The sequence below is a fragment of the Schistocerca cancellata genome, chromosome 2 (assembly GCF_023864275.1).
Source record: "Schistocerca cancellata isolate TAMUIC-IGC-003103 chromosome 2, iqSchCanc2.1, whole genome shotgun sequence".
NCBI lineage: Eukaryota > Metazoa > Arthropoda > Insecta > Orthoptera > Acrididae > Schistocerca > Schistocerca cancellata.
This window is the reverse complement of record NC_064627.1, coordinates 1,062,724,045-1,062,741,941: the sequence shown is the minus strand read 5'-3', so window position 1 is coordinate 1,062,741,941 and position 17,897 is coordinate 1,062,724,045. Positions and strand designations below refer to the sequence as shown.

Sequence of the window (17,897 nt, the reverse complement as noted above, 5' to 3'; positions counted from 1 at the left end):
TTTCCTGTCATAACTGTTAACAATTCACTTATTCACTTTCAAATGAGCCTTACTAGAGATTGAACTTGCAACCTCTCACTCAAGGGATTTCTTGTTATAAATGTTCAGAATGTAACCATATGTACAAATTAATCTGCAATGTGAATGTAAAATGATCTATCGTGCAAAATGACCATTGAACAAGAAACTAACTTACTTTTACCTTCATTACATGGATGGTTGGAAGCAGAAATTTCCTGTAATCAAAGACTGTTGAGAAATTTATTTCCAGTCATAAAAAATATGCTAACTATGCAAATCATGAGGATGAAGAAAAATTATTTCAACAATTTGTGCAAGTTGTTTGTTTCAATTTGAAACAACTAAATATCTCTTAAATACGCATCATATGAAAAAAAAAATTCCTTAATATTTTGAAATGGGATATCTGTCTGTGCTAAAACTGGCCACTCCCTAAACTCCACCCTCCTTGAGGGGGATGTCAACTTTTTATTGCAGATTTAGGTTCTATGCTAACAAAATAACATTTTTTTTCTATTTGTGGTGGATGGCATTGTAATCGGTGTGAGAGTTACAGCAGTTAGATTTAAGGACACACCATTATAAATTACCCCGACGATGAGATTTGAGGGGACTCACTGAAATCAAGTATCCAGAAAGTGTGGGGACTTACCAAAATCAACCCCACGGGAATAGAAAACTACATTACATTAAATGTAGCTTACGTATCAGACTTTTAAATGTCCAAATGTAAGAGTTTCACTGTACAATCAAATTTGAAAACTGAGTAAAATTTTTAACAACAATAGCAACTGTTTTGAATAAAAAGGTTTATATTTTTATTGAAAATATAAAGCAGAATCAAATGAGTCAGCTCTTCATTGCAAAAACAGGAAAAATTGAATTTTGCTAATTGCAGTGCCATATGTCATCATTGACAAAAGTGTTTCTGGTAAACAGTTGGTATTTTTTGGTGTAGAATCTGAGCCCACAATAAATAGCTGACCCTCCCATGGGGGTGGGCGAGACATGAGTGGGTTAGGGTGGCCAGTTTCAATACAAACAGATGTCTCACTTGAAAATGTTAACTTCATATCTTGAACATTTTTTCATGCAGTGTATATTTTTCGAGATGTTTAGTTGTTCCAAGTTAAAACTAACATCCTGAAACATTTAGTTTTCCAAAACAGATCTCACACACATAAGAATTTTTGGGCTTCAGGGACACTAAATTATTCATTAAACAGAAGGTATGAAAATTAAAAAAATAGTCAGTTAGCTGTTATGATTAAGAGAAATTTTGTACAAATCATGACATGAGCCAAACAAATGTAATAAAATAAGAAATATTATGAAAATATATTTGTATGTATGTTACGCGATTGTTATAGATGGATTTTTGAGTCTTTCATTCTTGTCCTGACCGGAAGTCTCCCATGACCCAGGATTCTGGTGACTTTTCCAAATCCTGCTCCTTTTCCTAAACCTCACAAGTCCTTTTCCTTCACCACTCTTCCTTCATCTCCAACCCTTTTGCCAGAAGAAAGAGCCACTGGCTCTGAAAGCTAGCAAATTGTGATACCTTTATATGTGTGTTCTCCTGCCACTGCTTGGTGAGTGATTTTTTTATCAATCTAGTTACTTACATTTTCAAAAACTGATTATTTTTGTAGATATATATTTTCATGTTATGTATAAATCAACTCATGCCACTTCCTGTACTACACAGTTCACAAATGTTTTTGTACAAGATATACATATATTGATAACATAAACAGAAACTGGCTCAAAAGAAACTAAGTACAAGTAAAGTGCCATACCTGACTATGTAAAATCAACCATCATCAAAACAGATATGAAGTTGTGGTACTCACCACATACTGATCATTAATACGTTTCAAGAATTCTATTTCTTCAATGTACTTTCTTTCTTGTGCCTGCTGAAGCTCAACTGCTTCATGTTCTGTTTTCTGTATTTGTACTTTGAGAAGCACAATTTGTCTCTTAAGCTCACAAATTCCATCACCCAATAGCCCAATAGTTTCATTTAGTTCTATTTGGCTTTCCTCAGCCTATTCAAAAAAGAAACTGTGATCAAACAGGGATGTATTTAAATTTTTAGACTAGCTCTTTATGATTCTGTGAAGTCTCTTGACATCAGTCCTTTATACAATAAATGATCACAAATTCAGGAACACATTTAGTATACCTAGCAACCTATTCCAGAAACTGGAAGCAAAAGTGATCAAAACTTGTATTGATAGTACAGCTATGAGGCTGTATTTCGATATTATTCAGTTACTAGTTCTGGGGCCAGCACTATCTATTTATCTATATACTATTCATCTTTAAATGTAATTAATATTGTCTTTTACATATGTACACACTTAAATATACAATTACATAACTAAGATACATGGTGTAAAGATATTTTATTGGCCATCAAGATACAACATTCTCCATCATACTGCACAATATATTCAAATATGTAAGTTGAATCTAAATGAAATTAAGGTCATCTTCAGTGCACATTTCGAACTCTTCTATTGCATAAAGTGCTTTCCCTCTAAGCCTTTTCTATGGGTTGTTTTTTAAATATACTCAGCGGCACATTGTGTACGTGTAATGACAACACATTAAATAGTTTTACCTGCATGTTTCTACCTACCATGGGTGAGGGACATTAATGTTGGTATTTTTAGTTTTTTGAAATATGGTCTACAAGACTCCACAGATGCATCTCATTCCCTTCTTTTGTCAAATGAGAACTTTTTTGTGTGAGGAGAGCAGCATATGTCAAATGAATGTGGAAAAAGGCATAGTATGAATTGAGGAGCAATGTATCCCAAACACAAAACCTAAGTTCACCTAACAAATAAGTAACATTATGAGAAAGATGGACTGCTGTACACCACATACAGGGGGCGTTGAGTCACTCACAATGAAAAGACTACTAGATATTTAAGTCTTTGGTCAAAAGACCTTCTTCAGAAATATAAAGCACACACACATTCACACAAGCACACCTGTGATGGTAGTAGGTAAGATAGGGGGAGAAGAAGAGGGGGAGGAGAGCAGAAAAGGGAGAGGGAAGAGGAGTGAAGGAGAGAAGGGTAAGATTAGTGAGTGTGTTTGAAGAATGGACATGTGGGAGTGGGCGCAGAAAATGGGATAGGCATGTGAAGCACTGGGACTAGCGAAGGTTGATGCCAAAGGCATTGTAAGGATGATGGAAAATGTTGCAGGGAGAGTGCCCATCTGTGCAACTCAGAATAGCTGGTGTTGGTAGGAAGGATCCAGATGGTGCACGCTGTGAAGCAATCATTGACATGATGCTCACTGGGTTGGGCAGCATGCTCAGCAACTGAGTGGTCCAGCTGTCTCTTGGCCACAGTTTGGCAATGGCTAGTCATGTGGACAGACAGCTTGTTAGTTGTCATGCCCTCATAGAAACTGCACAATGGTTGCATCTTAGTTTGTAAATCAGATGACTGCTTTCATAAGGAGGACTGGAAAGGAGGTCTATTGCAGAGATATTAGCCATGAAGCAATGGGTTGGGAGCAGGGTGGAGAGGGATGCACAAGAATACTAATTAGGTTTGGTGGGCAGTGGAAGATTACTGTGGGAAGGTTAGGGAGAATAGTGGGTAGGATAGTCCTCATTTAAGAGCACAAAGGGAGACAGTCAAAACTCTGATGGAGAGTGTGATTCAACTGCTACAATCCTGGGTAGTACTGGGTTGCAAGGAGAGTGCTCCTTTGTGGTCTGACAGTGGGAGCGAGGCAGGTGGTAGGGGACTGGAGAGACAAGACAAGGGAAATTTGGTTCTGTACAAGGTTGGAAGGGTAATTATGGTCTGGCATATTAGAAGAGGGACTGCTTCTCTTTACAGGTGGGACAACCATGGGTGGCTGGGTTGTATGTAAGAGACTTCTTGATATGAAATGGTTGGCAGCTGTCATTAGACACTAGAAAGTTTTAAAAGATTATGATGGTAAGACAAGACTTTGAAACCAAATTTTCAACTGAAAAATATTTACAGGGGCATATGTGGATTCTGGCCATAATTTGTTAGTTAAGTATCAAAATGGAGGTATTGTTTGTTGGTGGTTGATAGGTTTGATGAGGACGAAGGTACTGATGCAGCCATCCTTGATGTGGAGGTCAATATCAAGGAAGGTGTAGCAAATGGGGGAGAATGCTTTGAGTTCTGGAGGAATGTGGATAGAGTACCACAGACTGAAATTACCCTAGAAACCTTGTTCAGAAACAGCTCTTCTGTGCCTTGTCTCACCAGTCCCCTAGCTCCTCCCACATACTGTGTATGACCGCAAATATTATTTTCAGAAAGATGTTGGCTGATTTGGATCTGTATGCAATATTCCACAAGCATTTGAAAGGATGGGTACAAGAGAGATTGGGCAGTAACTGCAAGGACAAAATCTGTCACTTGTTTTTGTGCAGTGGAGTAACAACTGTCATTTCTAAGGATGAAGGGAAATCAACGACTAACAAACATCAAGTTTATAAGAGAACGCATTGAAAGGGCTATTGCTTCCATAATTCTTTTGATCACAAAATTGGAGAGACCATGAATATCTTCTGATTTTGAGTGGCTTAATTCTGATACTACAGTTATAATATTACTTACTTTTACAGCTTTTTATTTAAAGACAGGAACAACATCTTCAAATTTTTGTAGGAAGGAGTTTCCATGTTTTGAGTTATGGATTTTGTCATATTTACGGCTATGTTCAGTGGCAGCAGTGTTGTTCATATTGTCAGCATTAATGAAAAATGTATTGAAATCATCTGCCACAATACTGACACCACGGGAATAATTTTTGCTAATAACTTCACACCTGTCAAGATGTGTCTTGACAACAGTTCAGGCTGCTTTACACCTTGCACTTGCTTAAGCTGATTTCTGCTTTGTATTTGTTCTTTTACCTTACATAGTTTGTTCTTTTTGCATCACTATTCTTTGGTTTCATGGTGCAGTCTTATTGTGGGAATACCTTATTAGCCTTGATCATAGGTATTTCTACATAGATAACTAGTTTTAGCAAATTAAATTGCCATCTCAGATCACTTAGTACAAGGCAATATCAATCTTTATAGTTAGGTATTTTGTCATGACTGTGTTTTACAATTTAACAGTGTACTAAGCCTCTGTAGATTAGATGTGGACCAAATATGCACAGATCATGACAGTTCCCTTATTTTATCAGTACTTTGTGGCACGAGACTTTAAAAGTGCCTGACAGTCCACTGATAAATAATGTAAATGCATTCTCAATATGAGTACTTTCCAGTTTGTCATCTTTAGCTGCATTCAGTAGTTATCAATGTTCGCTCATTCAGAAGCATAAAGTACTTAATTTCATTGGAGTCAGATACAAACCTTTTTAGTTTTTAATTTTACCCAAAAACCTTCATGGTCTGATAAAAAAATCTGCACTGAACAACTCTCATTCATACTTATTCCATTAATAATTATATTATCAAGGCACATAGGCTGTACTGTAGAGTTATCATTAATACAATACAGATTATGCGACCTTAGCATATTGAGTAGATTAAGTTGTTTTAGATGTCCTTAGCCTTATGTAGGTATTTATGCCACCCAAATTGAAAATCCAAAATATATTTCTCAAGGTGTACAATCAGTTCCTGTAAAGCCTGCACAAATACTTCAATCTCGTTGCTGGGTGTGCACTATACAGACACAATTACATAATCTTACAGACTTGAATGAGCACAGTAAAAGAAAATTATGTCTTCAGAAACTGCTTATAAAATGTGGTGCACTCTTGAGAACTTATTTTCTGCTCAAATGAACTACACAGTCTTTTTTTTTTTTTTTCTTTTTTCTGCTCATATGAACTACACAGAGTGAACTGTAACCTGTCAGTGTTGTAATTTCCGATTTGTCTCCTGTTACTAGTATAGGATTCAATAATGGATAGCTCCAGATTTTGAGTCAGTTTTGTAGCAATAAAGAACTCTGTCATATCTGATAAAGAAATGTGCAAATCAATTAATTTTGAAAATATACTACGACAATATTTGAGTAGTAATTAGTTTCCTTGTAAAAGGTACCAATTTTCTTCATTTAATTCAATTCACACACACACACACACACACACACACACACACACACACACACAAACACGGTTCACTTTTGAAAAATTAATTGTTTCTACTTTTGGGAAAACTGAACACCAAGCAGTTCCATTATTCTCATGCTTACAAAATTCTTGGTGGGCTATTGTAATGGAACTTGTCAGTCACCCTACTTTCAACACAAACTAGAACACCAGATACACAAAAACCCTTGGATTGCTTAATACACTCAGAAAAACATATTACTGGATACACTCAGACAAATAGTTTACCCAATACACAAAATACTTCCAAAATCATATAAATTTTGTTTTTTTGTTATGATTGAATAAATTATGGAAAATTATTTCACTTAAGTAAAATATATTAAAATGTACTGTACAGATATCAAACTGTGAAAAGTTCTGTTCATTTTAATTTCGGAAGAAATTTTTGAAATGAATCAAACATTTTATTATTACTATTTAAATGCATATAACATTTTTGTTGGAAGAACCTCTGCAGTGTAAATGTTATAAAACATTACAGAATTATAAATTACATCTTTTAATGAAAGTAATTCATTTATGAGAATACTGCTATAACAGTCTGGAAGCACAAAAAACTACTGCTGCCTTTAGTGCCATGTGCCCATTACATTCCCACCATACTTTTGCAGCCATACTTTTTTTCTGGACTGAAAGATATCCTTTATTAAACAATTAAGCAGCTATTTAAGAATTTGCATAAATTATAATAATTTTGCAATATGGCAACTGCACTCATAAACTGGCAATGCCTAATGCACGTTGTTGTTGTTGTTGTGGTCTTCAGTCCTGAGACTGGTTTGATGCAGCTCTCCATGCTACTCTATCCTGTGCAAGCTTCTTCATCTCCCAGTACCTACTGCAACCTACATCCTTCTGAATCTGCTTAGTGTATTGATCTCTTGGTCTCCCTCTACGATTTTTACCCTCCACGCTGCCCTCCAATGCTAAATCTGTGATCCCTCGATGCCTCAGAACATGTCCTACCAACCGATCCCATCTTCTAGTCAAGTTGTGCCACAAACTTATCTTCTCCCCAATCCTATTCAATACCTCCTCATTAGTTACGTGATCTACCCACCTAATCTTCAGCATTCTTCTGTAGCACCATATTTCGAAAGCTTCTATTCTCTTCTTGTCCAAACTAGTTATCGTCCATATCTCACTTCCATACATGGCTACACTCCATACAAATACTTTCAGAAACGACTTCCTGACACCTAAATCTATATTCGATGTTAACAAATTTCTCTTCTTGAGAAACGCTTTCCTTGCCATTGCCAGTCTACATTTTATATCCTCTCTACTTTGACCATCATCGGTTATTTTACTCCCTAAATAGCAAAACTCCTTTACTACTTTAAGTGTCTCATTTCCTAATCTAATTCCCTCAGCATCACCCGACTTAATTTGACTACATTCCATTATCCTCGTTTTGCTTTTGTTGATGTTCATCTTATATCCTCCTTTCAAGACACTATCCATTCCGTTCAACTGCTCTTCCAAGTCCTTTGCTGTCTCTGACAGAATTACAATGTCATCGGCGAACCTCAAAGTTTTTACTTCTTCTCCATGAATTTTAATACCTACTCCGAATTTTTCTTTTGTTTCCTTTACTGCTTGCTCAATATACAGATTGAATAACATCGGAGAGAGGCTACAACCCTGTCTCACTCCTTTCCCAACCACTGCTTCCCTTTCATGCCCCTCGACTCTTATAACTGCCATCTGGTTTCTGTACAAATTGTAAATAGCCTTTCGCTCCCTGTATTTTACCCCTGCCACCTTCAGAATTTGAAAGAGAGTATTCCAGTCAACATTGTCAAAAGCTTTCTCTAAGTCTACAAATGCTAGAAACGTAGGTTTGCCTTTTCTTAATCTTTCTTCCAAGATAAGTCGTAAGGTCAGTATTGCCTCACGTGTTCCAACATTTCTACGGAATCCAAACTGATCTTCCCCGAGGTCGGCTTCTACCAGTTTTTCCATTCGTCTGTAAAGAATTCGCGTTAGTATTTTGCAGCTGTGACTTATTAAACTGATAGTTCGGTAACTTTCACATCTGTCAACACCTGCGTTCTTTGGGATTGGAATTATTATATTCTTCTTAAAGTCTGAGGGTATTTCGCCTGTCTCATACATCGTGCTCACCAGATAGTAGAGTTTTGTCATGACTGGCTCTCCTGAGGCCATCAGTAGTTCAAATGGAATGTTGTCTACTCCCGGGGCCTTGTTTTGACTCAGGTCTTTCAGTGCTCTGTCAAACTCTTCACGCAGTATCTTATCTCCCATTTCATCTTCATCTACATCCTCTTCCATTTCCATAATATTGTCCTCAAGTACATCGCCCTTGTATAAACCCTCTATATACTCCTTCCACCTTTCTGCTTTCCCTTCTTTGCTTAGAACTGGGTTGCCATCTGAGCTCTTGATATTCATACAAGTGGTTCTCTTCTCTCCAAAGGTCTCTTTAATTTTCCTGTAGGCAGTATCTATCTTACCCCTAGTGAGACAAGCCTCTACATCCTTACATTTGTCCTCTAGCCATCCCTGCTTAGCCATTTTGCACTTCCTGTCGATTTCATTTTTGAGACGTTTATATTCCTTTTTGCCTGCTTCATTTACTGCATTTTTATATTTTCTCCTTTCATCAATTAAATTCAATATTTCTTCTGTTACCCAAGGATTTCTATTAGCCCGCGTCTTTTTACCTACTTGATCGTCTGCTGCCTTCACCACTTCATCCCTCAGAGCTACCCATTCTTCTTCTACTGTATTTCTTTCCCCCATTCCTGTCAATTGTTCCCTAATGCTCTCCCTGAAACTCTCTACAACCTCTGGTTCTTTCAGTTTATCCAGGTCCCATCTCCTTAAATTCCCACCTTTTTGCAGTTTCTTCAGTTTCAATCTGCAGTTCATAACCAATAGATTGTGGTCAGAATCTACATTTGCCCCAGGAAATGTCTTACAATTTAATACCTGGTTCCTAAATCTCTGTCTTACCATTATATAGTCTATCTGAAACCTGTCAGTATCTCCAGGCTTCTTCCATGTATACAGCCTCCTTTCATGATTCTTGAACCAAGTGTTAGCTATGATTAAGTTATGCTCTGTGCAAAATTCTACAAGGCGGCTTCCTCTTTCATTCCTTCTCCCCAATCCATATTCACCTACTATGTTTCCTTCTCTCCCTTTTCCTACTGACGAATTCCAGTCACCCATCACTAATAAATTTTCGTCTCCCTTCACTACCTGAATAATTTCTTTTATCTCGTCATACATTTCATCTATTTCTTCACCATCTGCAGAGCTAGTTGGCATATAAACTTGTACTACTGTAGTAGGCATGGGCTTTGTGTCTATCTTGGCCACAATAATGCGTTCACTATGCTGTTTGTAGTAGCTAACCCGCACTCCTATTTTTTTATTCATTATTAAACCTACTCCTGCATTACCCCTATTTGATTTTGTATTTATAACCCTGTAATCACCAGACCAAAAGTCTTGTTCCTCCTGCCACCGAACTTCACTAATTCCCACTATATCTAACTTTAACCTATCCATCTAACCTACCTGCCCGATTAAGGGATCTGACATTCCACGCTCCGATCCGTAGAACGCCAGTTTTCTTTCTCCTGATAACGACGTCCTCTTGAGTAGTCCCCACCCGGAGATCCGAATGGGGGACTATTTTACCTCCGGAATATTTTACCCAAGAGGACGCCATCATCATTTAATCATACAGTAAAGCTGCATGCCCTCGGGAAAAATTACGGCCGTAGTTTCCCCTTGCTTTCAGCCGTTCGCAGTACCAGCACAACAAGGCCGTTTTGGTTATTGTCACAAGGCCAGATCAGTCAATCATCCAGACTGTTGCCCCTGCAACTACTGAAAAGGCTGCTGCCCTCTTCAGGAACCACATGTTTGTCTGGCCTCTCAACAGATACCCCTCCATTGTGGTTGCACCTACGGTACAGCCATCTGTATCGCTGAGGCACGCAAGCCTCCCCACCAACGGCAAGGTCCATGGTGCACGTATACAATACAATACAAAACGGTTCCATGAATTTCAGCATTTTATTAATCCACCAAATACTTTATAAAAAAATTATTGTGGAAATCTACAGCTTAGCCAAATTGGCACAATCTAACCTAGCAGTTTTTCAAAACATTATGTAGTTTCCAAAATACTAAAATGTCTCAGCCATCTACAAGTTCTTGGGCCAAATTATCAATATCTTTTGTGTTCCTGTGAATCGCTCACAACCTGACCTGTATGGTGAGTAGGTAGCTTCATTCCTTGCATTATATGCATTCGACAATGAACTTTCATATACCATATTAATGGTATTATTTTGTGTGTGTGTGTGTGTGTGTGTGTGCGCGTATTTTTCAAGATAAGTCTGGAATGTATTAAGTAATTTCAACCAAACTAGATATGATTTTGACTAATTGTAAGGAAAAAATACTAATGTGTTATTTCACCTAAGTAAAAATAATATTAAAATGTATTGTGAGAAAACATTTCAAAATGTAAAAAGCTGTGTTCATTTTAATTTTGTAAGAAACTTTTGAAATGAATCAAACTGTTTATTATTACTATTTAGATAAATATAACATTATTGTTTGAAGAACTACTTGAATGTAAATGTCATAAAACATTACAGGATTATAAGTTATATCTTTTGACGCAAAAAAAATCAATATGTAATTGTAATATCTTTAAATTACAATGGAACCTAAGCACTGCTGGTCACTTTGCATGTGAGTTCATTTTTTTTGTACAAATGCTGTGTTGTACTTGTAAAGAATAAGTCTGTTTTGTGCTGTTGTGTGATGGAAGTTTGATGTTGTAATTACTGTTCTGATGTGTCACGAAAGAGTAAATGCCTTTTGTGTGAAGCTGGAACTGCATGTAACAAGTTCATTTTAAAATTAAACCCTATCATCCTCCAGCAAGCAGGTATTTTACCATTAGATTCTGAACAACAACAAAGATAACGAATTTCAAGAAATCAAGATAATGAGTTAAGTAATAAAAAATACTTAATTCTTATTACCCACAAACATTATTTTATAAATTATTCATCCTCCCTTGTAATTTCATGAAAACAGATTCAAAACAACATTTTTGCAAGTTTTGTATAAAATTAATCTGGAAGTATGAGCAGGAAGGTTTGAACACAGATGATGCAGGACAACAGACTGCAGAGTAGCTCAACATTATTGGTAAAAGATATGGAAACAGGTTGTCAACCAGTATGAGAGAAATCGTGTGCCATGTTTGTAACATGTGAACTTAAGTCATCAGCAAGTGCCACTTCAGAGGTTGTCAGAGGCAAACAAACCCTTTGAGATGACTGGAATGGATATCTTACATCCACTTACCCTGATGCCAGTGAGTGGCCACTATGTTATGACTATTATAGATCACACTTCATGATATGTTGCAATAATCACCATTCCAAATCAGCAAGCGAACACAGCAGTGCACACATTAGTAAATAACTGGCTGTTGAAGTTTGGTGTCTTTGAGATGATAATCAGGGATCAAGACATCAGCTTCATGCCAGAGCTGGTGAAACAGTTGTGTCCCCTCTTACATACCCACAAACTAATAACTAGCTCACTGCAGCCAAAGGCTAACAGAAGTACAGAGCATGTTCGAACAATCAGTATGATGGTGAGCTGTTACAGCAATAGTCACCATCATGACTGTGATGTTTACTTACCACATGTCGCAACACATATAATTCTAAAGTACATAACAGCACAGATCTCTTGCCATATGAGATAGTGCGCATAAAGAAAATGCCATCACCATTTGTGGTTATGAAAATAAAGATAGGAAAAAATGGGTAACCTGTGTGAAACTTCACTAGAGTGTTGAATGCTGTGGGAAGCAAGTCCAGAAAGTGAACACTAGAACCAAACATCAGGAGTATCAGGTTAGCCAATGGGTGATGTTAACTAGCCTGTACACCCCTGTGGGTAAGACAAAGAAGTTTATCATACAGTACCAGGAACTGTATTAATTTGTGAAAATGATGGCGCAAGTGAATGTTACATTGCAGTTACCAATGCAGATAACCACTGTCCGCATGAGGTGTGTTTAACCTTTTAAAGCCCTTCCGGTTTCCGTGCCACAGGTATCAGTGCCATTATAAGGGAAGAAGGTACAGTGCAAAGAGATGGAAACACTTATGCAAGCCACACTCAAGATGCCATTTGCACTACGGTCATGAAAGGTTCAGAAAGCACTGCCGGCTAATCTAAAACATAGTTACACTGAATTAACAGATCTTGTTGTTATTTTGTCACGTTGCAACGGTAGGGATCAGCACCAATCCAGTAGCAAGTATCTGTGCATGATATGTATGTTTCAGTCCACCCCTACCCAATGAAGTATGTAGCTCTGGGAGGTACGTACAAATATGGGCACAAGAAGTGAAATCAGTTTCTAAAGAAAAAAAGAGTTATGGATTAATTTCAGTGGAAGAGTTCCAAAATTGTCAGAGAGAGTGGGTCACAATACACCTGACCCAAATAGTAGCAATCAACACAAAGACATGCAAAGTACAACTATTTTCAGGAAAAGCAGGAGCAGGAGAATTCCCACAAGATATCCTTGTACTGCACCATTCATTCCAAAGAGCCAGTATGCACTGAATATATTCCATGTACAAAACTGAAAGGTTATCACAAATAGACCTAGGAGTATGACAGGACTAGAACTACAAGGCACAGTTTTGCTGATTAACGGAACACCCTGTGATTTCTAGGGGGCAACTTTTCATATTCCAGCTACCATAACAGGTATCAGAACTGTGATTTGACACCGCCTTTCTTGAACTAACCAGATAAATCATTGGAGGTACTTCCAGCCCAGAACTACTTTAATAACACCTTGGAACCTGACAATCATTGGATGAACTAATAGCAAGTCGAAAAGGCTGCATTACCATGGAGCAGATGCTGCAGCATGTGCAGCAGTACTGTGATGAACATTACAGTAAAATTGTGATGATTTATGTCTCAATTTCTGATACTGTTGTGATTTTGACTGCATTGCAAGAGCCACATTATTTACTTTAGGCAGAAAAATGCCTGCTCACTTGATCTCTGAGTGCATCAGCTACCAGTAGACTGGGTTGATATTAGAATATAGGAATTACTTTACTAAGCAGCCGATGAAAATTGTGGTTTATGCTGAATTAGAATAAGGAGAATTGAAATATATTGTATGTATATGTCAAGTAATGAAATGTATTGTCAAGATTTCTCTAGAGATGTAGACGGATGACAATCCTGTGAACTGTATCTCTTTATGGGGGAGGCCTACTGTGCCACAGACCCACCTAGCAAAGCAGTATGCTCCTGTGACAATCTCAGCAAAAATGTGTCAGGAAGACAGTGTTGCAAGATATTCCAGTAGCTAGGTGGACTAGCACAAGATGTATTCCATAGAGTCACACTGCAGAAGTCGCTGCCCAGGGTCTCTGAAACAAGAAACTGCTTCATCATTATAGCAACACCAGGAATGTGTAGTTGCTGACATGGTAGGAAAGTGGATGCAATGATGTTGTGGATGCTCAATGGTAATGCCAGCACCTCTAACCTTCCGTTAAATTAGAGGCCAGAAATGCTGTTGTTTCAACAACAGAACAAGACCAGGTTTGCATATATATCACCAAATTTAAGGAGGTGTTCTCAGCCATTAGCAGCCACTAGCTATGAGGGGAGTTCTATGCCGCTCCATAAGCCAATGTGAATCAGAAAGCTGTGACCACCAGATTCTGTCTTCTCTTACTGCTAAATCTGAATGCTGCTGACTTAGTGCATTCCCACTGGCACACTACCTGCTGTTGGTCGTCAACCCTGGTGGACCAGGTCATCTAGCTGCCCATCCATCACTGCCTAAACTGTCAAATACAATCATTGGTCACTATACCCTGTGTGGGCATACATTATCGCTGTGAGCTCCATAGTCCACACTGGGAACCGCAATTTGATTCCACCTGACTCAGTGTGCTTCGTGGTGAACTGTGTGTATGAGCCAGCTTCCATGGGCATAATATGCTGTCCATCACATGCCTCCCAGCTCCAGACATGAGACAGCTACTACAGCCCTGATGCTGACTGGATCATTTTACAGGGTTGAACAACTGCCTGGGCAGGACACCACAAGCTGTCCAAAAAAATGGACTGCTGCTGACATATCACACTTTCACCATCCAAAAATAGCCGGTGTCTTGGTGGGTATTGGCCACTTCCCAGTACCATCATCACTGTTGAACTTCATTATTGAATAAAGAGATTGCTTGGGAATATCATTTTTATAACAGAACATCAGATAAAAGGTGTGTTTCCATGTGTGTGTGTGTGTGTGTGTGTGTGTGTGTGTGTGTGTGTGTCTGGAGTTTAAGGGTGCTCAACGACAAGGCTATCGGTGTCCTTACAAATATAAAAGAAAGGAATATAGAGAAAATGTCTAAAAATGTTGTCACACAGTGAAGAGTAAATCTACAAAATGGCACTTGCTCACACTTTCCCACCTCACTCACACTGACCCACAAAATCACTCAATCTCACACACTGCAAGACAAAAGAGAAAGGGTGAAGCGTGATATACTTGGGATTAAAACAAATAAATGACAGAGGAGCTAAAATAACACACAGAGAAATGTGGCTGACTGACCACTTACAAAAAAACTTGTGTGAATCAGTCACCATGTTAACACTTTAAGAACATCCCCCTAAAATTTGAGGAAACAAGCTGGAAGTTTCACAAAACCTTAAAACTCTAACCAAATTCATTGGAATGTAACTTAAAATAGGGGTCAGATCTGCCAGCAAATCTCCTGCAGCCCTCTGGTCCACAAATAAAACACAGGCTAGTAAAATGTGGTGCCATACATTGAAGGGTCCTCCAGCTGGAGCAAGAAGCCATGTGTCAAAGCACTTTGCCCTCAACAAATATGAGTGAGAAGAACCTGATCTTGCTTATGAGGCTGGAAGGAAGTACACCATGGCTATATTGTGGTCTTTTACAAGATGAAGCTTATTATCTGTCACTCCCAACTAATCTTCTTCCCACCTATTCATGGCTCTGGACCTCAATAGTGAGGTGACAACATGTAGGTGGACAGCAAACTGACATGTAACTGAGGACTGCGACATGCCTCCTTGGTTGCTACATTTGTCCTTCTGTTCCCCATAACACACTTGTGCCCTGGCACCCAGCAGAAAGGATGCCCCCTTCCCTAGCTTTTGTAGTTGGAGGAGGGTGTCCTGGATGTTCTGGACTCCTTTATCTGCTAGGTAGAAGCATGTACAAAGTGAAGGACACTCACAGAATTGGGACAGTCAAGGAATTTAGCACTTGAAACATGGCTCATCTGCTCCAGTGCTCGCAGGACCGCTTACAATTCTAAGCCAAAGCAAGTCAAGTCTGGAGGCAGTCAGATCTGGAGGACACGACTAGATAAAATAACACAGCAACCAACAGAGTCCCCCTGTTTAGACCCATCCACAAATACAGCTATAGAGTTATGGTACTCAATTAAAACATCATAAAATAATGTATTAAAACATAGGCAGGAGTGCTAGTCTCTCCTCTACTGCACTAAATCTAAAATTACTCTGCATCTCTTCAGTAACCAGAGTGGGAGGCAGCTAAAACTCTGGATTGGGAGTTGTACTTGCTCCACACCAAGTGACTCCAGCATACACTTCACACAGGTCCCAGACAGCCTTGTTGCCCATAGACAATTGGTAACGAGGCATTTCATAGCTGGGTGAGCAATGGTACAGTCTGCTGGTGAACTGGGAGCAACAAGGAACTTACAAGCATGACACACCATGAGAAGTCACCACCAGATGGTGAATGGTGGTTCACCAGCCTTGACACAGAGACTGGGTATTGGGCTGGTCTTGCAAGCATCCATGTCCAACTGGATTCCCTCATAGTGCACAGTGTCAATGATCTTCTGGTAAGAAGGTCTGGATAAACCTTACACAGTGAATCCATGGTCCAGCTGCAATTGCATAATATTTTGAAACTGACCCAGTTGTTTTCTTCATATGTTATGAATTGTGATGTTACATCTCCTCATTGTCTAAACTTCAACCAGACTGTGAACTATTTTTGTCTTGGATGAATATTCAGTAGTATCTCATAATTCAGTCATGTTAAGGTCACCTGCTGTTTTTTCAAATTGCACAATATAAAACATTTCGATATAAAGACTTTACTGTTGAAAACTACTGCTGTGAACCAGTCTTAAGGTCACTCAGTTATACTGTGGGCTATGTTTAATAGGATTGAGTTTGGACCCTTGATTAGTCTGTTATTGTCATCACCAAATGTTACAATGTTTGGCACTTCTTTACAGACACTGGAAGGTTATGTATGCAGGTTCACATTTTGTGTTTCCTCGGTCTGAGTCTAGTTTCATTCCTGCTGTGATGCTTGATAATCTGACTCTCTGTTTCCTTTTATGACATTGGATTCTTTCTCAGTACTTTTTATGGTACATTGAGTGGTTATCTGCTTTCATTCCTTGATTTTAAAATATCAATCCTGATTCACATAAACAACATCTTGTAGTACACCATGAGCTGCACTTCAAAAGTATTTAGAGGACAATAAGATACTTCTTATCAAATAATTACAACCTGCAGAATGCCCAAGATACAAGATTTTTGTATCCTGATTCTTACTCAGTGCTTGTAAACAAGGCTTGTAAACAAGTACACTGTTCTCTCAAATATAGTGATCTCATATTTGTTTCATAATTATAAGCTGCCTTTTCTTGCTGTGCTGTATTTTATTTCTCCCAGATGCATTTCACCTTTTTTTATTTTAAGACATCTTCAGCGGGATATAGAATGATACAATATTGTCTTGATATGCATTATCTGTAGCTTATAAAACAGTACATGTCTCTTATTTATGTAAATAAGAGACTACTTACAATTATTCACATTGGTAGCTGTGAAGGGTGGACACATAAACTAACTTGTTATAGTGATCTCAATTTTAACCTGTACCAAACATGGCAGCAAGTAGTACTGAAACATTTTTTAGTCCATGTAAAAAATCCTTCTTTAGACAATGAAAATTTTAGAAAGTGTGAAGAAATACTGAAAACTGGCATCACGTGTAGGGAATGCAACAATTTTTTCCATTTTCAATGTCCTAAAATTGATTCACCAGTGAAAGAAACCAATGAATTTATGACAAGCTGGAACTGGAATCAATGCTGCCTTAAAAACTCATGTAAAACAACAAACACAAAAAATTGTGGCTGTAAGTGCAAATTATTAGCATAGGTTCGCGTGTTGCATCAGTCTCAGTAGAATAACTCATCGTGTAAAAAATGTAAAAAAATGTGTGATGAAGGGTATCCTGTGTGTGAAGTGCAACTTCTGGTTACATGAGAGATGTGCAAACATAAATCTGAAGATCGTAAATGACGATATTTGTTGGACCTGTGGTGATTGTGCGTGTGACAAACGTGAAGAGCTTCTCAGTGTGGTACACACAAAAAACGAAATTAGCACGTTATTAAATAGGGATATTGAAAGAAAGAAACAGCATTCCTGAAACAAGAAAACAAAAAAAACTCTTACGTGGAAAAAGTTTGTGGTCTAGTGAAAACAGTGAAACAGTGGTGGAAAATAGCCACAAAAATAGTCGTATTGATGGTGTTAAACATGATCTTCAAACCAAAAAATGTGTTATT

At 38.2% G+C, this 17,897-nt stretch overlaps 1 protein-coding gene across 1 annotated transcript in view; it reads right to left on the bottom strand.

Annotated features, from left to right (window-relative positions):
- LOC126149548 (33 kDa inner dynein arm light chain, axonemal-like) overlaps positions 1 to 17,897 on the bottom strand; it is a 126,622-nt gene that overhangs the window by 26,461 nt on the left and 82,264 nt on the right. The window contains exon 5 of the mRNA XM_049915821.1: positions 1,875 to 2,072. Within this exon, the coding sequence (XP_049771778.1) occupies positions 1,875 to 2,072 (198 nt within the window). The remainder of the gene's footprint in view (positions 1 to 1,874; positions 2,073 to 17,897) is intronic.